The sequence below is a fragment of the Salvelinus fontinalis genome, chromosome 15 (assembly GCF_029448725.1).
Source record: "Salvelinus fontinalis isolate EN_2023a chromosome 15, ASM2944872v1, whole genome shotgun sequence".
Taxonomy (NCBI): Eukaryota; Metazoa; Chordata; class Actinopteri; order Salmoniformes; family Salmonidae; genus Salvelinus; species Salvelinus fontinalis.
The window spans coordinates 25,425,406-25,450,167 of NC_074679.1; the positions used below are offsets into that span (position 1 = coordinate 25,425,406).

Below are 24,762 nucleotides of genomic sequence, written 5' to 3' on the forward strand. Positions count from 1 at the left end.
CTACATTTCAAAACCTTGATGATCTGAGAACAAACAAACAGGGTTCTATAAAATACAGAAGGAATAAACCTTTGAGTTAAACACAAACAGTACATACTTTAGACTCCGCTGGACCTTTTTGCTCACTGCTGGGAGACTTGGAGGTTCTCTCAAAGATGGATTTCAGCAGCTCCTTCTCACTTTTATTTTTTTTCTTGACAGCCTCTAAATCCACAGGATCCGCTGTATCCCTTTTAGCAGGTTTGGAGCTGAAGAGACTCTTAAAAGTGTTTAATGTTGTGTCTGAGGCTTTCCTGTTGTCTGCTGGTGGGGTGGTGGGGATCAGCTCTGGACCCTGGTCTGTCGCCCCCTCCTCCCCCCTCTCAGGCTCCCTGTCTCTGAGCTCTAGCAGTGGGTCCGGCTTGTCCTCGGCCTTGGTCCCATCAAGGTTGAGCAGCTGGTTGAGCTGCCCCAGGAGATGACCCTTGGTCTCAGACACATGTTTGGGCTCGGGACGTTTTTTGGGGGTGCGGCTACTGGAGGTGATCTGCTCAGGGAAGTTATTGGCTTTGTTGACGGTCTTCTTCAGGCTTAGAAGGGCCAGGTCAGCATCTCTCTGTTTGATCTCAGACACGGTCTCCCTCTCCTCCCCCACAGCCCCTTTCTTCAGAACCCGCAGTCCACTGAACAGGGCAGGCAGCTGGAAGGAGGGGGCATGGGAGGAGACTGTTCCACTGGAGGGGGAGGGGGAGGCGGAGGGTGAGTCTGTGTCGGGCCTCCTTTTGACAAGCATGTCGCCTTGGCCCCTGGGTGAGACAAAGACAGGAGTGGCACTTGGCTGGCTGTCAGTTGGGGACTCTCCAGGAACACGCGACACGGCCAGACCAGTCCTTAAAATACCTTTTCTCACTTCAGTGTCAGTCTGCTTCTCCAGGCTAGGAGAAGATGTCTCTGCTGCTTCAGGTGGCTTTGACTCAGAGAGGGTGGAGGGGGAGTCCAGGCAGTGGACATGATCTTTATGCTCCTCAGTTCCAGTGTTTTCCCCCAAAATCTCCTTCCTCTGTCCAGAATCTTGGTCCTCTGGCTGTCCTGACTGCAAGGCAGTGTCATCTGCTGCATGCTCTGATTTCTGTGGTTCAGAGGTACGAGACAAGTTAAGAAGTGAAGCCACTGCAGAGTTGTCTCCAGCACACATGTCAGTAAGGCCCAATACTTCCTGGCTGGTGCTGACGCCTTTGGCTACTTTGTGGTGATGATGGCTGGACCCCTTGGCACCCATGGCTGCTGCATCCACACCCACCTCCACAGGCCTGGGATCAGTGTAGAGGTCGGTGCTGCAGCCGTCTCCAGGCACTTGTGTTTTGGAGACAGAGGAGAGCAGTCCAAGATCTGTCCCACTGTTAGATCTGCCCATAAACCTCGCAGAGTACAGAACAGAGGTATCTTTGAGGGATCCCTCCACAAGACTATGCGGCTTAAACACAGGCAGCTTTAAGTCTGTCTCAATGGCACCTCTCACTGGGCCAACGGGTGGCAGCTGACCCTTGTTATCATCAAACACTGCCACTGCCCACTGGTCATTGTCAGGTGGGAAGAACATTCCAGGGGCGTCATGCTTGTCCGATTGGCTGAGGCTGCTGATCCCCTCCTCATCTTCCATCTCTGTGTCGCTACAGATCTCCACCATTGTAACCTGGACCAGACCTGGGTCGGCCGTGGAAACAGACACCTGACCTGTGTTAGGAGAGGTCACAAAGCTACTGGACTCATTCTCCCATGATTCAATCCTGTCCTCAGTGTAAAGGAAGGTGGCCTCTCTTTTATGAAGTACCACACTCATACCCCTCACATCACTGATAACATCCAGGGCACTTTGATCACTGACCCCTGTGAGATCGTTCTCTTCATCAGACAGGGTCCTGAAAGCCGTCAGCACCGCAGTCTCTCCCACCAACCTCTGAGGCTCAGTCTTGTCCCCACGTGTAAACATAGTGGATATCTTATTGTGGAACAAATTGGATTGCTGCTTCCCCTGACCCTCAGAGTTATTACTTACACTGTCCATTTTCACAGAGCCCTTAACTGCACTGTAGCATGTACTTCGGGCAGTGAACTCTGGGTCGGCAGGTAGCCTAGCGTTAAGAGCGTTGGGCCAGTAACCAAAAGTTTGCTGGTTCGATTCCCTGAGCCGACTAGGTGAAAAATCTGTTGTTTTGCCCCTTGCGCAAGGTATTTAACCTTAATTGCTCCTGTAAGTTGCTCTGAATAAGAGTATCTACTAAATTACTAAAATGTAGTCAGCCAGCCAGGTAGAAAGGCTACCCCAGTACAGTGTGTCCATTCAGAGTGTCACAAAAGGCTCATCTCTACACCTCCAGCTGTCTAACCTGCCAAACTGTGTCCTTCTACTGGTTCCAATGAACAAAAGGCCTTTGTGAGGACAAATCCCCTAGCTCTTCTTACCCTCTCCAGGAGGGCTCCAGCTATAACCCCTGCTATCCTGTAATCCCGTTTGGCAACACAAAACCTTGCTGTGCTGTGAATAGACAACTTTCTTCAATCACAAACAGCCTCTAATCTGCATTTTCCAGAGTTCCAGAACTTCCAGTTTTGTAGAGCAGAATTCCAATGACGTGCCCGGTCAAGTCAAACTGTTCAGAGGCAGGAAGCATGTCCCGGAATAATCTCCCTGGGAATCCAGGAGAAACAAATTCTCAGTTTCTCAGGATAACAACGGAACAAGTTATTTGAATTTGGCCCGGAAGGTTCCAATACTCCTCTCCTACTATATGTGTAGATACAGAGACCTGAGTCAGAGCTACTGTCCGAGTTGCCCTCCTGGCATGGTTCTTTCCCCTCTCTCCCTGTGTGTATATGTGTACAGAAGATCTCTGTGTTCCTGAGAAAAGCCTCCAGGTTGGAAAGGAATGCGGCACACTGGTCTATCCGGTCTGGCCCCGCCTTCCCCCCGCCCTGCCTGGGAGGGAACTGTGGCAGCAGGCAGCACAGGTGTCCGGTTACTCCTTCTTACTTCCGCAAAATGGCAGCCATGGGTAGCTGGAGCTCTCTGTTGATTAGCGCTGTGCTCTCTGAGTGCAGTGTAAAAGTGGGGCTGCTAGCTAGTTAGCTAGCTAATCTCCTGATGGTCAGGTGGACCGCAGGGGAGATCCAGCCCTGTGTTACTCTGCTCTTTGCTCTCTGTACTATTACAGCATAGGGCTTAAGCTGTAGTGATTAGTCAGTCTGCTGCTGCTGCCCAGACCTGACCAGCCCTGACCAACACTGCAATCTTGTGCCGTCAGTAGCTCCGCTAATGTCAAGGGGCTAACGCTGCTACAGTTTGGTGAGAAGAAAATAGGTCTCAATTACCTCATCTCATAGTGTGAATATCGTTAGATAAGATTTGTCTTGACACTAAATCATAAACTGCAAACATACAAATCATCACACAAGTTTTCTAGTACAGTGAGTTTATATTGAGTGTACACAGACAAGCAACACTACAATATGTATAGTCTACAAAACCTGCTGCTTCAAAGAGGTACGATGGGTTCAACAATCTATCTAGCACCAAGCAACTTTTATTATTCACTTGACAGATTTTAGCACAAAACAGAGCACATAGGCCTGAAAAGTACTTGGTGAAATTAGGGCTGCTTGGTCATTTAACTTTCAGAGCCAATGTTCACTGCTCAATGCATTCCTTCAGACATAGGAATATTAAGAATTACCAATGGTTGTCAATGTGATTTAGAGCCCCATACCAAACCAGACATACAGTTTGTGTTCAAAGACAAAAACATGCCATTAGTAAACATTAATAATATATTAGATAATCATATTTATAATGTATTAGAAAATACTATTATTGTACTTAAACATTATTTCTGATCTTCTGGGGTTTAAAACAAATCCACAGATAGTCAGTCAGTAGCTGTCAAGCCTGGAGCGAGGCCCAATATGTAATTAAATCAATAGCATTGTGTCACACCCTGACCTTAGTTCCTTGTTTATGTCTCTATTTTGGTTTGGTCAGGGCGTGAGTTGGGGTGGGCATTCTATGTTTTGTTCTATGTTTTGTATTTCTAGGTGTTTGGCCTGGTGTGGTTCTCAATCAGAGGCAGCTGTCTATCGTTGTTTCTGATTGAGAACCATACTTAGGTATCCTCATTCCCACCTGTGCTTGGTGGGTAGTTATTTTCTGTTTTATTTATTGCACCTTGCAGAACTGTTCGTTTGTCGTTTTTTGTTCAAGTGTTCGTATTTATTAAAAGTATTATGAATACTTACCACGCTGCACCTTGGTCCTCTTCTCCTTCTCCCGACGACATTCGTTACACATTGGTGTTTAATTTACTAAGTGTAAATCCATCAGCTAGCCGCATAGCCAGGCCTCAGCACGACTTACCCTGTATTGAAGGGCTGAGAGGAGCTGAGTAACAGTGACAGTAAGGAGGTTCTTCTTTAAATCTCCCACTGACTACAACTAGTGTTTTTAGCACAGTATCGAATCACAATACATATAGAATCGTGAGAATCATAATACATATCGTATCAGGACCTAAGTATCATGAAAATATCGCATCATGACGTCGCTGGCAATTCCCAGCCCTAACCACAACTACTGTACAATGGTTAAAAAGCAGTCTATCAATCAAGTAACAAGTGACTTGAAAAACAAGTCACCACAATGGATGCCATGGCATTTAAGTCACCACAATGGATGCCATGACTACAATGCCAGCGTAGGCCACACTACACATGAGTATGTGGGTATCTTCATGTTGAGACAGTCTACCACTAGTCTAGAGGTAAAACCAGAGACAGGTTACATTTGTTATGATATGCTACAACAAAGATCAGGGAGTGTCTTTTGATTAAACTATGCTATGTCACAACTGACACACAACCACACCCAAACCACACAATAATCTACCCTTCAAATCTAGTCAAATGGCATGATGGAATCTTGACAGACAGACACAGGAATTTATATAAAATAAAATATATAAAATAAACTTGATTGTTAAGTTGTTACATTTTACAGTGCATTTGGAAAGTATTCAGACCCCTTGACTTTTTCCACATTTTGTTACATTACAGCCTTATTCTAAAATTGATTAAATAATTTTTTCCCTCATCGATCTACACACAATAACCCATAATGACAAATCAAAAACAGGTTTTAGAAATTCTTGCAAATGTATGAAAAAACAAAAACAGAAATACCTTATTTACATAAGTATTCAAACCCTTTGCTATGAGACTCGAAATTGAGCTCCGGTGCATCTTGTTTCCATTGATCATCCTTGAGATGTTTCTAGAACAAATTCTATTGATTGGACAAGATTTGGAAAGGCACACATCTGTCTATATAAGGTCCCACAGTTGACAGTGCATGTCAGACCAAAAACCAAGCCATGAGGTCGAAGGAATTGTCCGTAGAGCTCCGAGACAGGATTGTGTCGAGGCACAGGTCTGGTGAAGGGTACCAAAACATTTATGCTGCATTGAAGGTCCATCATTTTAAAATGGAAGAAGTTTGGAACCACCAAAACTCTTCCTAAAGCTGGCCCTGGCCAAACTGAGCAATCGGGGGAGAAGGGCCTTGGTCAGGGAGGTGACAAAGAACCCGATGGTCACTCTGAGTGAGCTCCAGAGTTCATCTGTGGAGATGGGAGAACATTTCAGAAGGAAGCATTCCACCTTTATCAGGCCTTTGAGAAACAGACGCCTCACAAGTCCTCCACTGGCAGCTTCGTTAAATAGTACCCGCAAAACACCAGTCTCAACGTCAACAGAGAAGAGGCAAATCTGGGATGCTGGCCTTCTAGGCAGAGTTTCTCTGTCCAGTGTCTGTGTTCTTTTGCCCATCTTAATCTTTTTTTTATATTGGCCAGTCTGAGATATGGCTTTTTCTTTGCAACTCTGCCTAGAAGGCCAGCATCCCGGAGTCACCTCTTCACTGTTGACGTTGAGACTGGTGTTTTGCGGGTACAATTTAATAAATCTACCAGTGTAGGACTTGTGAGACGTATGTTTCTCAAACTAGACACTCTAATGTTCTTGTCCTCTTGCTCAATTGTGCACCCGGGCCTGCCACTCCTCTTTCTATTCTGGTTAGAGCCAGTTTGCACTGTTCTGTGAAGGGAGTAGTACACAGCATTGTATGAGATCTTCAGTTTCTTGGCAATTTCTCGCATGGAATAGCCTTAATTTCTCAGAACAAGAACAGACTGACGAGTTTCAGAAGAAAGTTATTTGTTTCTGGCCATTTTGAGCCTGTAATCGAACCCACAAATGCTGATGCTCCAGATACTCAACTAAATGAAATCAAGTTTATTTGTCACATGCGCCGAATACAACAGGTGTAGACCTTAGAGTGAAATGCTTACTTACAGGCTCTAACCAATAGTGCAAAAAAGGTGTTAGGTAAACAATAAGTAAGTAAAGAAATAAAACAACAGTAAAAAGACAGGCTATATACAGTAGCGAGGCTATAACAGTAGCGAGGCTACATACAGACACCGGTTAGTCAGACTGATTGAGGTAGTATGTACATGTATGTATGGTTAAAGTGACTATGCATATATGATGAACAGAGAGTAGCAGTAGCGTAAAAGAGGGGTTGGCGGATGGTGGGTGGTGGGACACAATGCAGATAGCCCGGTTAGCCAATGTGCGGGAGCACTGGTTGGTCGTCCCAATTGAGGTAGTATGTACATGAATGTATAGTTAAAGTGACTATGCATATATGATAAACAGAGAGTAGCAGCAGCGTAAAAAGAGGGTTTGGGGGGGGCACGCAAATAGTCCGGGTAGCCATTTGATTACCTGTTCATGAGTCTTATGGCTTGAGGGTAAAAACTGTTGAGAAGCCTTTTTGTCCTAGACTTGGCACTCCGGTACAGCTTGCCATGCGGTAGTAGAGAGAACAGTCTATGACTGGGGTGGCTGGAGTATTTGACAATTTGTAGGGCTTTCCTCTGACACCACTTGGTGTAGAGGTCCTGGATGGCAGGCAGCTTAGCCCCAGTGATGTACTGGGCCATACGCACTACCCTCTGTAGTGCCATGCGGTCAGAGGCCGAGCAATTGCCGTACCAGGCAGTGATGCAACACGTCAGGAGGTGAGGAGGGTGAATAGGCTTTGTTGTGCCCTCTTCACGACTGTCTTGGTGTGTTTGGACCATTCTAGTTTGTTGTTGATGTGGACACCGAGGAACTTGAAGCTCTCAATCTGCTCCACTACAGCCCTCCCGTCGATGATAATGGGGGCGTGCTCAGTCCTCCTTTTCCTGGAGTCCACAATCATATCCTTAGTCTTGGTTACGTTGAGGGATAGGTTGTTATTCTGGCACCACACGGCCAGGTCTCTGACCTCCTCCCTATAGGCTGTCTCGTCGTTGTCTATGATCAGGCCTACCACTGTTGTGTCGTCTGCAAACTTAATGATGGTGTTGGAGTCGTGCCTGGCCATGTAGTCGTGGGTGAACAGGGAGTACACGAGGGGACTGAGCATGCACCCCTGTGGAACTCCAGTGTTGAGGATCAGCGTGGCAGATGTGTTGCTACCTACCCTCACCACCTGGGGGCGGCCGTCAGGAAGTCCAGGATCCAGTTGCAGAGGGAGGTGTTTAGTCCCAGGATCCTTAGTTTAGTGATGAGCTTTGAGGGTACTATGGTGTTGAATGCTGAGCTGTAGTCAATGAATAGCATTCTTACATAAGTGTTCCTTTTGTCCAGGTGGGAAAGGGCAGTGTGGAGTGCAATAGAGATTACATCATCTGTGGATCTGTTTAGGCGGTATGCAAATTGGAGTGGGTCTAGGGTTTCTGGGATAATGGTGTTGATGTGAGCCATTACCAACCTTTCAAAGCACTTCATGGCTACGGACGTGAGTGCTACGGGTCTGTAGTCATTTAGGCAGGTTGCCTTTGTGTTCTTGGGCACAGGGACTATGGTGGTCTGCTTGAAACATGTTGGTATTACAGACTCAATCAGGGACATGTTGAAAATGTCAGTGAAGACACCTGCCCGTTGGTCAGCACATGCCCGGAGCACACGTCCTGGTAATCCTTCTGGCCTGTCACGACTTCAACCGAGGCAGGCTCTCCTTCCCGTTCGGGTGGTGCTCGGCGGTCGTCGTCACCGGCCTACTAGCTGCCACTGACTCTTTTTCCTCCCCCTCCTTATGTGTTTATTTGTATCACCTGGTTTGAGTTAATTGGTAATTAGTGTGGCTTTATTAGTCAGCCAGCCTGTATGCTTATTTGTGCGGGATTGTTCGTCTGTAGCTGTGGATTTCGGGAGTGGTGTATTGTATTGTATACTGGGTCTGTCTCCCGTATTAGTAGACAGGTGTTTATGACACCCAGTAAGTCCGTGTTGGACATTTTGGGTTGCCGGTTGGAAATTAAAAATCACCGCATTGAAGCTCTGCTGTTCCTGCGTCTGATTTCACACCCCCCAACACCCAGGTCGTTACATGGCCCCGCAGCCTTGTGTATGTTGACCTGTTTAACCTCTCTGGGATATGTGGGACGGTAGCGTCCCACTTGGCCAAAAGCCAGAAAAAATGTAGCGCACCAAATTCAAATATATTACTATAAAAATCAATCTTTCATGAAATCACACATGAAAGACACCAAATTAAAGCTACACATGTTGTGAATCCAGCCAACATGTCTGATTTAAAAAAGGATTTACGGTGAAAGCACACCAAACGATTATGTTAGCTCAGTACATAGCCACAGAAAAACACAGCCATTTTCCCAGCAAAAGATAGTAGTCACAAAAAGTAGAAATAGAGATAAAATTAATCTTTGATGATCTTCATCAGATGACACTCATAGGGCATCATGTTACACACTACATTTATGTTTTGTTCGATAATGTGCATATTTATATCCACAAATCTCGGTTTACATTGGCGCCATGTTCAGAAATGCCTCCAAAATATCCAGAGAAATTGCAGAGAGCCACGTCAAATAACAGAAATACTCATCATAAACTTTGATGAAAGATACATGTTTTACATATAATTAAAGATACACTTGTTCTTAATGCAACCGATGTGTCAGATTTCAAAAAAGCTTTACGTAAAAAGCACAACATGCAATAATCTGAGACGGCGCTCAAACATAACAACATTTCTCCGCCATGTTGGAGTCAACAGAAATACGAAATTACATCATAAATATTCCCTTACCTTTGATCATCTTCATCAGAATGCACTCACAGGAATCCTAGTTCCACAATAAATCGTTGTTTTGTTCGATAATGTCCATTACTTATGTCTAAGTAGCTACTTTTGCTAGCATGTTTAGTGCACATGTCCAAACGCTCGCGCAAATGCAGGCGAACTCGGACGAAAACTTCAAAAAGTTATATAACAGGTCGAATAAACTGGTCAAACTAAGTAGAGAATCAATCTTCAGGATGTTGTTATCATATATATCCAATACCGTTCCAACCGGAGCATTCCTTCATGTCTGTAGAAGTTATGGAACGCAAGGCGATATCATGAGGAAAGAGCATGACCAGGAACTGGCAATCTGCCAGACCACTGACTCATTCCCCTCCTATCCGGCCCCACAACACAGCATAAGCTTCATTCCACGTTCTACAGACTGTTGACATCTAGTGGAAGGCGTAGGAAGTGCAAACAGATCCATATCTTACAGGGAATTGAATCGGCGATGAGTTGAACATTGACCAGTCTCAGAATTCTCACCTCCTGTTTGGATTTTTTCTCAGGTTGTTGCCTGCCATATGAGTTCTGTTATACTCACAGACATCATTCAAACAGTTTTAGAAACTTCAGAGTGTTTTATATCCAATCGTAATAATATTATGCATATAGTAGCATCTGGGACAGAATAGGAGGCAGTTCACTATGGGCACGCAATTCATCCAAAAGTGAAAATGCTGCCCCCTATCATAAAGAACTTAAAGGTCTTACTCACGTCGGCTACGGAGAGTGTGATCACAGAGTCGTCCGGAACAGCTGATGCTCTCATGCATGCCTCAGTGTTGCTTGCCTCGAAGCGAGCATAGACGTGATTTAGCTCATCTGGTAGGCTCGTGTCACTGGGCAGCTCGCAGCTGTGCTTCCTTTGTAGTCTGTAATAGTTTGCAAACACTGCTACATAAGACGAGCGTCGGAGCCAGTGTAGTATGATTCAATCTTAGCCCTGTATTGACACTTTGCCTGTTTGATGGTTCGTCGCAGGGCATAGCAGGATTTCTTATTAGCTTCCGGGTTAGCGGCAGCTCTACCCTTTAGCTCAGTCCGAATGTTGCCTGTAATCCATGGTTTCTGGTTGGGGTATGTACGTACAGTCACTGTGGGGACGACATCCTCGATGCACTTATTGATAAAGCCGGTTACTGATGTGGTGTCCTCCTCAATGCCATCGGAAGAATCCCGGAACATGTTCCAGTCTGTTATAGCAAAACAGTCCTGTAGTTTAGCATCTGCTTCATCTGACCACTTTTTTATAGACACAGTCACTGGTGCTTCCTGCTTTAATTTTTGCTTGTAAGCAGGAATCAGGAGGATAGAGTTGTGGTCAGATTTACCAAATGGAGTGCGAGAGAGAGCTTTGTACGCGTCTCTGGGTGTGGAGTACAGGTGATCTAGAATTATTTTCCCTCTGGTTGCACATTTAACATGTTGATAGAAATTTGGTAGAACTGATTTAAGTTTCCCTGCATTAAAGTCTCCGGCCACTAGGAGCGCCGCCTCTGGGTGAGTGGTTTGTTCTCTTTTTGTTCTGTTTGCTTATTTCCTTATGCAGCTGACTGAGTGTGGTCTTAGTGCCAGCATCTGTCTGTGGTGGTAAATAAACAGCCACGAAAAGTATAGCTGAAAACTCTCTAGGCAAGTAGTGTGGCCTGCAATTTATCACAATATACTCTACTTCAGGCGAGCAAAATCTAGAGACTTCCTTAGATTTCGTGCACCAGCTGTTGTTTACAAATATGCACAGACCGCCCCCCCTCGTCTTACCGGAGTGTGCTGATCTAATATTGCCGGTACAGCGTATATTTAGCTGAATATCCATGTCGTTATTCAGCCACGATTCAGTGAAGCATAGGATATTACAGTTTCTGATGTCCCGTTGGTAGGATATTCGTGATCGTACCTCGTCTAATTTATTGTCCAATGATTGCACGTTGGCGAGTAGTATTGACGGTAAAGGCAGCTTTCCCAGTCGCCTTCTCCGGGTCCTGACCAGGCATCCAGCTCTTTGTCCTCTGTACCTGCGTCGCTTTCTCTTGCAAATAGCGAGGATGTCGGTCCTGTGGGGTGTTTGGAGAATGTCCTGTGCGTCGTCTTTGTTGTAGAAACAATCTTTGTCTAATCCAAGGTGAGTGATCGCTGTCCTGATATCCAGAAGCTCTTTTTTGCCGTAAGATACGGTTGCAGAAACATTATGTACAAAATAAGTTACAAATAATGCGAAAAAAACATATAATAGCACAATTGGTTGGGCGCCCATAAAACTGCTGCCATTTCTTCCGGTGCCATTTTACAGCAAAGGCTAACTAGTCTAAAGAAGGCCAGTTTTCAGCTGTGCTAACATAATTGCAAAAGGGTTTTCTAATGATCAATTAGCCTTTTAAAATGATGAACTTGGATTAGCTAACACAACGTGCCATTGGAACACTGGAATGATGGTTGCTGATAATGGGCCTCTGTACGCCAATATAGATATTCCATATAAAAATCTGCCATTTCCAGCTACAATAGTCATTTACAACATAAAGTCTACACTGTATTTCTGATCAATTTGATTACATTTACATTTAAGTCATTTAGCAGACGCTCTTATCCAGAGCGACTTACAAATTGGTGCATTCACCTTATGACATCCAGTGGAACAGCCACTTTACAATAGTGCATCAGATCTTTTAAGGGAGGGGGGGGGGGGGGGGGGCAGAAGGATTGCTTTATCCTAGGTATTCCTTGAAGAGGTGGGGTTTCAGGTGTCTCCGGAAGGTGGTGATTGACTCCGCTGTCCTGGCGTCGTGAGGGAGTTTGTTCCACCATTGGGGGGCCAGAGCAGCGAACAGTTTTGACTGGGCTGAGCGGGAACTGTACTTCCTCAGTGGTAGGGAGGCGAGCAGGCCAGAGGTGGATGAACGCAGTGCCCTTGTTTGGGTGTAGGGCCTGATCAGAGCCTGAAGGTACTGAGGTGCCGTTCCCCTCACAGCTCCGTAGGCAAGCACCATGGTCTTGTAGCGGATGCGAGCTTCAACTGGAATTTGATGTTATTTTAATGGACAAAAAAGTAGCTTTTCTTTCAAAAGTAAGGAAATTTATTTTGAACGGTAATGAACGGTAATGTATAAGTATATTAAAGTAGTAAAAAGTTTAGTATTTGGTCCCATATTTCTAGCACGCAAAGATTACATCAAGCTTGTGACTCTACAAACTTGTTCGATGCATTTGCTGTTTGTTTTGGTTGTGTTTCAGATCATTTTGTGCCCAATAGAAATTAATGGTAAATAATGTATTGTGTAATTTGGAGTCACTTTTATTGTAAATAAGAATAGTATATGTTTGTAAACACTTCTACATTAATGTGGACGCTACCATGATTACGGATAGTCCTGAATGAATCTTGAATAATGATGAGTGAGAAAGTTGCAGATGCACAAATATTATACTCCCCCAAAAATGCTAACCTCCCCTGTTATTGTAATGGTGAGAGGTTAGCATGATGGTTAGCATTGTAGGTATGATATTTGTATGTTTGTAACTTTCTCACTCATCATTATTCACGATTCATTGCAGGAATCGGTTACAGCTTGAAGATTATTTTTGAGTGGACAGCTTGATGACAATCAGTCAATATTTAGGTCACCCAGAAAATATACTTAGGTATCTGTTGATATCAAATACATTATCAAGCATTTCACACATATAGTCCAAAAACTGACTTTTAGCGGTCGGGAGTCTACAGCAACTTCCTATGAGAATAGGCTTTAGGTGAGGCAGGTGAACCTGTAGCTATATTACTTCAACATCATCTGACACTACCCTGCCTGCGACAAATGGCAGATGTTTGGATGGATGATTGGCTTCAGTAGTGAAAACACCTTGAGACACATTGCACCTAGGTGAAGGGGTTAGTAGAGTAGCTAGAGTCCGTCCTGGGCTCTGAACCACCAAGGACCACAGCACCACATCCCAGATCTCTTAATGTTAACGCAACTAGCGGAAATCATGATCAGGTGGTTTAGCGCTTCAGTAGATTGGAGTACTCGCTGGCCTGGAACCCTGAGGGAACAACACTGTCATGCTACACTGCTCTGAAAGCAGATACGTAATGGAGGATGACTAATGCTATTGTGTAGTGACCTTTATACAGTATCAATTAGGGCCAGAGGTGTTCCTGACCATGTGACCCACCTGACCAGGAAAAACTCTAGGGCCTAGTTACACCTTGGCCAGTTCTTTCCTATGATATATTGCTGTTAGCTAAATGTGTGGGTGCAGCAGCTCTCACCGTGCACTCCAGTTGAGGGTAGTAGGGGGTATCTCCGATGATGTCATCCTCTGGGGGCGTGATCCTGAGGAAGTCCAGGTGATTGGGACGGGAGACACGGTTCAGGGAGTCCTGGGTCTGGGAGATGGTATCATCACCGTCCAGCATCCAGATATCGGCCTCCTCTACACACACACACACAAACACACACAAACACACATATGCACACACGTAAACACACAATAATGAGTTGTAATGAATTGTAATAACAGGTGTATTAGGATAGACTGAAACACACCGTCTGTTAGGGAGGGATTTTACAGAGCAACAGAGCTGACATGTATGCTGAATGGATCAAGTGGGTGGAGGTAGAAAGCAGGCATCGTAGCTTTAAAAAATCAAAGACAAGCACATCTCTGCTGCAGGGTACAGATGTGTTTTATATACTGCACATAGCTAGACTTCAGCCTGGGGACCACCAACCGCCCTATGATCTGATAAAGAACAGTGCCCTCTAAAACAAATGACACTATAACCGATATGGATTTCTGTATATGAGTCAATGCATTGGCCATCGCAGGACTGTAACAGAGTACATTACCTAGGGAATGGTGATACGCTCTTCTCTAAAATAATTGGCTAAAGAAACCAGACCAATAGCGTGTTTGTGTTTGTTTTCACTCACTGTAACACATCTTTTCTGTTCTCAGGGATTGGAGTGGAGAGCAGCCCGACATCTAGCCCACTTAGAGAGACTAAACCTGACTAAATCTGACTAGATAAGACTAGGTTCTGGCTAAACTATGGTGGAACACAGTTGCAAGAACAGGGCTATTGTGAGTAGAGTCTCTCATCCATACCCTATTCCTATTCCGAGATAATCCTCAAACACACCCACTCCCTTCAGCCTACAGGGAAAGATGGATTCAGAGTCATTTGGACTTTGTGATTCATAGCTCAGAGACAACCTCATCCATAGTCCATCACCCCTCCAGCCTATGAGCACAAATAATGTCAAGGGTAGACTAGTATTGTGCGCTCCCCAAAAACATAACACAAAAGTGCATCTCACAAAAAAATACTGTCACATCCACATTGACACGTACACATATGCACACGTGGTACTCTCACACACAGCAAAAATACTTCCTGCATTCTTCGCCTTGGGAGTAAACATTTCACTTTTAGTCTACACCTGTTGTTTACAAAGCATGTGATGAATACAATTTGATTTGAGAAGCGCTGAAGTACGATAAAGACAGAGGTGGGGGAGAAAGAGGAATAGAGAAACAGTTCACAATGAACACACTGATGCTCAACAACCTCAACTCAGGGTTTTCTCATGCTGTAATACAACACCTTCACAGGAGGGTCACACTGCTATCACTTCAACCTGTTGTTTAGATAAATAATACGTTTAAACTGAGAGGTACAGTGGTTTGCGAAAGTATTCACCCCCTTGGCATTTTTCCTATTTTGTTCTTCTTTTTCTTACAACCTGGAATTAAAATGGATTTTAGGGGGGTTGTATAATTTGAATTACACAACATGCCTACCACTTTGAAGATGCAAAATATGTTTTATTGTGAAACAAACAAGAAATAAGACAGAAATAAGACAGAAAAACTGAAAACTTCAATAGTCAATACTTTGTAGAGCCACCTTTTGCAGCAATTACAGCTGCAAGTCTCTTGGGGTATGTCTCTATAAGCTTGGCACATCTTGCCACTGGGATTTTTGCCCATTCTTGAAGGCAAAACTGCTCCAGCTCCTTCAAGTTGGATGGGTTCCGCAGGTGTACAGCAATATTTAAGTTATACCACAGATTCTCAATTGGATTAAGGTCTGGGCTTTGACTAGGCCATTCCAAGACATTTAAATGTTTCCCCTTAAACCACTCAAGTGTTGCTTTAGCAGTATGCTTATGGCCATTGTCCTGCTGGAAGGTGAACCTCCATTCCAGTCTCAAATCTCTGAAAGACAAACAGGCTTCCCTCAAGAATTTCCCTGTATTTAGCGCCATCCATCATTTCTTCAATTCTGACCAGTTTCCCAGTCCCTGCCGATGAAAAACATCCCCACAGCATGATACTGCCACCATGATACTGCCACCGTACTTCCGGGCGCCGAGCGAGATGGCTGCCTCGCTTCGCGTTCCTTGGAAAATATGCAGTATTCTGTTTTTTTATGTGTTATTTCTTACATTGGTACCCCAGGTGATCTTAGATGTCATTACATACAGTCGGGAGGAACTACTGAATATACGAGTAACGTCAACTAACCACCGTTCCTACCAGGAATATGACTTTCCCGAAACGGATCCAGTGTTTTGCCTTCCATCCAATACAATGGACCTGATCCCAGCCGGCGAAGCTACTCGACGCCGTAAAAGGGGAAAACGTAGCGGTCTCCTGGTCAGGCTTCGGAGACGGGCACATCGCGCTCCACTCCCTAGCATACTACTCGCCAATGTCCAGTCTCTTGACAATAAGGTCGATGAAATCCGAGCACGGGTAACTTTCCAGAGAGACATCAGGGATTGCAACGTGCTCTGCTTCACGGAAACATGGCTAACTCAAAAGACGCTAACGGAGTCGGTGCAGCCAGCTGGTTTCTTCACGCATCGCGCAGACAGAAACAAACATCTTTCTGGTAAGAAGAGGGGCGGGGGGGTATGCCTCATGATTAACGAGACGTGGTGTGACCATCATAACAACACTCAGGAACTCAAGTCATTCTGTTCACCTGATCTAGAACTCCTCACAATCAAATGTCGACCGCATTATCTACCAAGGGAATTCTCTTCGGTCATAATCACAGCCGTATATATTCCCCCCCAAGCAGACACATCGATGGCCCTGAACGAACTCTATCTGACTCTCTGTAAACTGGAAACCACACACCCTGAGGCTGCATTCATCGTAGCTGGGGATTTTAACAAGGCTAATCTAAAAACAAAACTCCCTAAATTCTATCAGCACATCGATTGTCCTACCAGGGCTGGCAAAACTCTGGACCATTGTTATACTAACTTCCGCGACGCATATAAGGCCCTCCCCCGCCCTCCTTTCGGAAAAGCTGACCACGACTCCATTTTGTTGATTCCAGCCTACAAACAGAAATTAAAACTACAAGCTCCCGCGCTCAGGTCTGTTCAACGCTGGTCCGACCAATCTGATCTGATCTCCCACATGCCTTTCGGTGAACACCAAACATGTTTCTTATTTTTTTCTTTAAGCAATAGCTTTTTTCTGGCCACTCTTCCGTAAAACCCAGCTATGTGGAGTATACGGCTCTAAGTGGTCCTATGGACAGATACTCCAATCTCCGCTGTGGAGCTTTGCAGCTCCTTCAGGGTTATCTTTGGTCTCTTTGTTTCCTCTCTGATTAATACTCTCCTTGCCTGGTCCGAGTTTTGGTGGGTGGCCCTCTCTTGTCAGGTTTGTTGTGGTGCTATATTCTTTCCATTTTTTTAAATAATGGATTTAATGGTGCTCCGTGGGATGTTCAAAGTTTCGGATATTTTTTTATAACCCAACCCTGATCTCTACTTCTCCACAGCTTTGTCCCTGACCTGTTTGGAGAGCTCCTTGGTCTTCATGGTGCCGTTTACTTGGTGGTGCCCCTTGCTTAGTGGTGTTGCAGATTCTGGGGCCTTTCAGAACAGGTGTATATATACTGAGGTCATGTGACAGATCATGTGACACTTAGATTGCGCACAGGTGGACTTTTTTAAAACTAATTATGTGACTTCTGAAGGTAATTGGTTGCACCAGATCTAATTTAGTGGCTTCATAGCAAAGGGGGTGAACACATATGCACGCACCACTTTTCCTTTTTTTATTTTTTTGAATTTCTTGAAAAAAGTATTTTTTTTCATTTCACTTCACCAATTTGGACTATTTTGTGTATGTCCATGAAATCCAAATAAAAATCAATTTAAATTACAGGTTGTAATGCAACCAAATAGGAAAAACTCCAAGGGGGATAATTACTTTTGCAAGGCACTGTATCTAACCTCATGCTGCATAAGATGCTCAACTCTCACACACTATTAGATCCCTTCTCTTTTGGTGTTGTTTCCACTCTCTAAAGGAGTCCCTCTTATTGTATATTCCTGGCTCATATATGGTGTTAATAAACTCATTGGTCATTCCAAAAGTTCAAATGTACAGTAGTATGCTTGAACAAAGGACACGAGAAAATATACTTCTGTGAAAATACAAATTAATACATTTGTTCAGGATAATAATTATTGAGTACAAAATAAAAATCTTCAAGACATGATTTTGAAGCTTCAAATGCTTTATATTTTCATTGCAAATTATCACTAGACAAAACAACAGGTCTTTCTCATTTGTATATTGATAAAGACAGTTTAAAGGTTTGTAAGGTATTTCACTGGCTCCAGGTCATCTACAAGTCTCTGCTAGGTAAAGCCCCGCCTTATCTCAGCTCACTGGTCACCATAGCAGCACCCACCCGTAGCACGCGCTCCAGCAGGTATATCTCACTGGTCACCCCCAAAGCCAATTCTTCCTTTGGCTGCCTTTCCTTCCAGTTCGCTGCTGCAAATGACTGGAACGAACTGCAAAAATCACTGAAGCTGGAGACTCATATCTCCCTCACTAGCTTTAAGCACCAGCTGTCAGAGCAGCTCACAGATCACTGCCCCTGTACATAGCCCATCTGTAAATAGCCCATCCAACTACCTCATCCCCATACTGTATTTATTTACTTATCTTGCTCCTTTGTACCCCAGTATCTCTACTTGCACAATCATCTTCTGCACATCTACCATTCCAGTGTTTAATTGCTATACTGTAATTATTTCGCCACCATGGCCTATTCATTGCCTTACTTCCCTTATCCTACCTCATTTGCACATACTGTATACAGACTTTTTCTACTGTATTATTGACTGTATGTTTGTTTATTCCATGTGTAACTCTGTGTTCTTGTATGTGTCGAACTGCTTTGCTTTATCTTGGCCAGGTCGCAATTGCAATTGAGAACTTGTTCTCAACTAGCCTACCTGGTTGAATAAAGGTGAAATGTAAAAAATATATATATAATAAATAAATGTATAATTTTAATATTCTCCAAAATCAACAGAAATATGGCATTTTATTTCACATTAATGGAAACAAAACACAGACATTGACTACTAATGTTGACAGTAGCACTTATACAAAACTTGTACAAAACTTCATCCCATGGCTCAATGTAATCTACCGCTCATCCATTATGCTAATGTCTCTGACCTGAGACTTTATATTCAGATGATGGTACATTGCATGTAAGGTTGTTCAGATGGATTGAATCACAGTACAGTTGAGTTAGATTGTTGACAGTTCAGTTGGAATTTGTCTAATTCTTGTCTTGATTAGCTTTGGTTAGGACTGTCCAGCCGGTAGGTAACGTAGTATGTCTGCAGGGAGACAAATAAATAGCAAATAATAACAAGCAATAATGATAGATACATGAATGCACAATTAGGTTATCTAATGCTATAATATTAATAAATTGTAATATAAAAATATACAATTATTAAACAAATCAATAGCAATATGCATACGTGATTAAGCTATGCAAAATAGCAACAAGATAACAAAATGTCAAAGTGGGATGCAAAAACATGTGGTGTGGTTGGTTAAATTGGCAGTGGCTATTTACTGTAGCATTTAACATGTGGGTCACACATCAAACAATAGATGAAGCTCATGAAGCTAGTAGGCTTTCTAGCAGTATTAACTAAAAAGCAAACCTCAATTTGCATAAAAACAAGTGCACGAAAGGTTCAAACAATGACGTGTCAATTTACAACTAGAGTACATGACTAAAAGTATGTGGACACCTGCTCGTCGAACATCTCATCTCATCTCGAACATCTCAAAACCTAATAGGTTTTGTCGTGCCCTCTTCACGACTGTCTTGGTGTGCTTGGACCATGTTAGTTTGTTGGTGATGTGGACGCCAAGGAACTTGAAGCTCTCAACCTGCTCCACTACAGCCCCGTCTACCTCAGGTCGAGCAAAACCTTGAGACTTCCTTAGATTTCGTGCACCAGCTGTTGAGTCATTAAAACTCGTTTTTCAACCACTCCACCAATTTCTTGTTAACAAACTATAGTTTTGGCAAGTCGGTTAGGACATCTACCGTGTGCATGACACAAGTAATTTTTCCAACAATTGTTTACAGACAGATTATTTTTATAATTCACATTCAACAATGCCAGTGGGTCAGAAGTTAACATACACTAAGTTGACTGTGCCTTTAAACAGCTTGGAAAATTCTAGAAAATCATTTGAGTCAATTGGAGGTGTACCTGTGGATGTATTTCAAGGCCTACCTTCAAACCCAGTGCCTCTTTGCTTGACATCATGGGAAAATCAAAAGAATTCAGCCAAGACCTCAGAAAAAAAAATGTAGACCTCCACAAGTCTGGTTCATCCTTGGGAGCAATTTCCAAATGCCTGAAGGTACCACGTTCATCTGTACAAACAATACTACGTAAGTATAAACACCATGGGACCACGCAGCCGTCATACCGCTCAGGAAGGAGATGTGTTCTGTCTCCTAGAGGTGAACATACTTTGGTGCGAAAAGTGCAAGTCAATCTCAGAACAACAGCAAAGAACCTTGTGAAGATGCTGGAGGAAATAGGTACATAAGTATCTATATCCACAGTAAAACAGAGGCCTATATTGACAGTCCTATATTGACATAACCTGAAAGGCCGCTCAGCAAGGAAGAAGCCACTGCTCCAAAACAGCAACTGCACATGGGGACAAAGATCGTACTTTTTGGAGAAATGTCCTCTGGTCTGATGAAACAAAAATAGAACTGTTTAGCCATAATGACCATCGTTATGTTTGGAGGAAAAAGGGGGAGGCTTGCAAGCTGAAGAACACCATCCCAACCGTGAAGCACGGGGGTGGCAGCATCATGTTGTGGGGGTGCTTTGCTGCAGGAGGGACTGGTGCACTTCACAAAATAGATGGCATCATGAAGCAGGATAATTATGTGGATATATTGAAGCAACATCTCAAGACATTAGTCAGGAAGTTAAAGCTTGGTCGCAAATGGGTCTTCCAAATGGACAATGACCCCAAGCATACTTCCAAAGGTGTGGCAAAATGGCTTACGGACAACAAAGTCAAGGTATTGAAGTGGCCATCACAAAGCCCTGACCTCAATCCTATAGAAAATTTGTTGGCAGAACTGAACGCGTGTGCGAGCAAGGAGGCCTACAAACCTGACTCAGTTACACCAGCTCTGTCTGGAGGAATCGGCCAAAATTCACCCAACTTATTGTGGGAAGCTTGTGGAAGGCTACCCGAAACGTTTGACCCAAGTTAAACAATTTAAAGGCAATGCTAATAAATACTAATTGAGTGTATGTAAACTTCTGACCCACCGGGAATGTGATGAAAGAAGTTAAACGCTGAAATAAATAATTCTCTCTACTATTATTCTGACATTTCACATTCTTAAAATAAAGTGGTGATCCTAACTGACCTAAGACAGGGAATCTTTACTTGGATTAAATGTCAGGAATTGTGAAACACTGAGTTTAAATGTATTTGGCTAAGGCGTATGTAAACTTCCGACTGCAACTGTAAAAGTCATTTTAGAGAATCCAGTTCAGAGGCCCAGCTGATGAGCTCCATCAGCAGCAGATGTTAGAATGGAAAATGAATATGTTTATGCAACAAATCAAATCGTATCGAATCGCGTCAATTTGTTCCTCTAATCAAACAGAATCCCACCAAATCGTTTGTAACTAAAACGTATTGAGTAGAGAATAGCACTCTTCCATCTTTTCATCCCTGAGATATTAAACATTTCCTGACAATTGAGCTTTGAGACTAGTTTGTCCACATCTGTAAACTGTGACTTCACGGCATATTCTGAGCTGAGGACACAGGCAGCAGTGTTAAAAATGCATTAATAGGGCCACGCTGCCACCATCTGGACAGGAATAGGTAGAGAGGCTTTTTGTCCCTGTAGACACACTCACTGCAGTGCAGCTCTGACTGGCTGTCTTGCTCTGAGCAGAAAGACCACCCTAAATACAAAGGTACACAATGAATTAATGCCATCATCAGGGGATCTTGTGTCTTCTTCTGAAATGATATGTATGCCAAAACATATTATAGACTTGAATCTATTAAACTTTTGCTTATTACACATATGAAAAACACAATACTAGTACACTGAAAACTAATACACTCAAACAATTGAATGAGAGTGAGCCTCCATTCCACTATAATAATAGAAAGTTAAACTCATAAAGTGATGACTAGAATCTGATTTAGAAAGCACTCTGCTGCATTAGGTAATATATTTATTAGCGTGTGCTCTGAGAACACTTGGCAGTTACTTCATTACACACACACACACACACACACACACACACACACACACACACACACACACTCTATGCTAGGTGAAGCAAAGTTCACTGGCACTGGGGAAAACTCTGCTCTAATTGTTATTTAATCTCCAACTTCTCTTAAACAGAAGCCAAGGTAGGCTGAATCGATGCCTGTAGTTCACTGAACACAGAGCCAGATACACACTTCTCTTTCTCACTGATGACGTGGGATCTGATAACAACACTCTTTTCCAGGCTATAGAGTGGACTGAACCTAAGACAACATTATCATCTTGCCAAACTCATTCCTACTGGATAGTGCTACTGTTCTGCTCCTGCTACTTTACTAGTTGCTACTCTGACTTATAAGACTTACAATAACTCCTGTTTCCACACCTCCTCCCTCTCAGTCAAGGCCAGGCAGGCAGACAGGCAGACAGACAGGGAATGCTGTGGTCCTGCAGATGTTCATTGACAGGGCTGTGATGTGACAGTGAATAAATCAGAGCTTGTGAACTGAGCAGCTGTCAAACAGACAGTGAGAAAGAATATAGTATTCTTTTTAAAATTATTTTTCCATTTCTTTTTTTTACCATTTTCCTTATTTTATTTCACTTAGTCCTGCATGTTGGTGCTCGAAGCCCTGTAATCACACCTGCAACCCTTTACATGTGACTATTAAACACTCTGAATCTGAAAAAGAGCGGATTGGGCTGGGTGGGGTAGGGACAGCACAGGGCTAATAGAACAGGGCCTGTGTTAGTTAGGTCACATGGTGCTGAGAAGGCAACTTATGGCTGATTGTGGAGTGCCTGGAGGTGTCAGTGGTGATTAATGACTGGAGATGATATGCAATTCACCGCTCAACAATCTCAAGGTGAGCAGGAACAACCCTTTTCTTAATGCACTCCATCGAACAGGCTGAAGCCATACATTATAAACAGTGCACTCTTCTCTCTCTCCCTCCCTCTCCCTCACCCACACCCACACCCACTAACCCTCAAAGTGGTGTCCAGTGCCTAACTCCTACAGTACTATACAAACATCTATAAACTCATTATTCCAATATAAAGACTGCCCATGTGCTTGGTTAACTAGAAACTCCATCATCTCTGTGCTGCAGGCAAGTTTTATACATCTTCATTTCCTGTCTGTCCTGCATGGTTTAACCCTGCTCCCGCTGCTCTCTGTGAGCCATTGGTTGGTTGTCTGGGGCCTGGTCTAAAGAGGCAGGGTGGACATACAGTAGCTGAGAATGGAGATTCTCTCTCTCTCTCTCGTGCCCTGAAGGGGAGAACTATAATGTAGCATGACGTAATGGTCACAGATTCATCATCACTCATCTCCTGTGTAGCACTAGCAGAGCGATGGGCCGAAGAGAGCGAATGGAGTGGGACTTGTGTGATGTCTGCACGTCAACATAAAGCACAACGACTAGAGGCTAAACAACTACAGTAATAATACATGTAAGCAATAAAATAGGTTTTCAACAGATAACATCAACCTAAAAGTTACATGATACATAAATACGACTATTTAGGATTATGATAAGAAAGGTAAGATTATTCTGAAGAGCTCCAACAGTAACAAGTTCCTCCGTAGAGGGACCTTAGTGCAGACCTATTCCTCTGGCTGTGATACAGCTTAGACAGGCAGCGTGAGAGCTGAGCACAAACCCTCCTACCCAGACGGGCTTCGCACAATCTATTTCATTATCTGAATAGAGCTGGCCCTTGTCCTCACTGAGAGGAGCAATGTTGCATGACCGGCATTTTGCAATTGACGCTAGGAGAGGGGAGGAAAGACAACTGACTCCAGGCTGGAGTGATCAGTTCCATATGGCCTGGTTTATGTCATTAAGGTATTATTTAAGGTACTTCAGAATGAGCAGGGAACATTCACTCATACTCAGTCTCTATTTGTGTCAGTTGCTGCTGTCTCTGCTATAGACAGTGGGAGGGAGTGAAAATCCTTTAAGAAAGTTTAAAAATGGGATTTACATTTTCTCTCCTGCTTAGAGCAGAGTAATTACAATGACAATGAACATAGCATAGATAATCCGAGCAGAAATCTCTAATATAACGTGATTGTTATATATTCCCGATTGTACATCCATAAACAGACTTTAGGTCTAAAACATAGTGAGCGCAGAGCATTTATATTGAACATAAATATAAACGCAACATGTAAAGTGTTGGTCCCATGTTTCATAAGGTGAAATAAATTATCCAAGAAATGTTCCATACTCACAAAAGTGTATTTCTCTGTATACAAATTAGTTTACATCCCTGTTAGTGAGCATGTCTCCTTTGCCAAGATAATCCATCCACCTGACAGGTGTGGCATATCAAGAAGCTGATTACACAGCATGATCATTACAAAGGTGCACCTTGTACTGGGGACAAAAAAAGGCCACTAAAATATGCAGTTTTGTCACACAACACAATGCCACAGATGTCTCAAGTTTTGGGGGAGTATGCAACTGGCATGCTGACTGCAGGAATGTCCACCAGAGCTGTTGCTAGAGAATTGAATGTTAATTTCTTTACCATAAGCTTTCTCCAACGTCGTTAGAGAATTTGGCAGTACGTCCAACCACGCCAGCCCTGGACCTCCACATCTGGCTTCTTCAGCTGCGGGGTTGTCTGAGACCAGCCACCTGGACAGCTGACGAAACTGAGGAGTATTTCTGTCTGTAATCAAGCCCTTTTGTGGGGAAAAATTCATTCTGATTGGCTGGGCCTGGGTCCCCAGTGGGTGGGCCTTGCTCACAAGTAGGTGGACCTAAGCCCTCCCAGGCCCCCCAATGCTGGGCCCCTGCCCAGTCATGTGAAATCCATAGATTAGGGACTAATTAATGAATTTAAATTGACTGATTTCCTCATATGAACTGTAACTTTATAT

General features: G+C 43.6%; 1 protein-coding gene across 2 annotated transcripts in view; it reads right to left on the reverse strand.

The window, feature by feature from the left end:
- Positions 1–24,762, reverse strand: part of LOC129811626 (formin-1-like) — an 85,407-nt gene that overhangs the window by 52,168 nt on the left and 8,477 nt on the right. The window contains exon 3 of one of the 2 annotated variants that reach the window (XM_055863079.1): positions 13,500–13,663. In XM_055863079.1, coding sequence (XP_055719054.1) covers positions 13,500–13,663 — 164 coding nt within the window. Of the gene's footprint in view, positions 1–97; positions 5,948–13,499; positions 13,664–24,762 lie in introns of those variants that run through there. The other variant, XM_055863078.1, reaches the window with a different exon arrangement.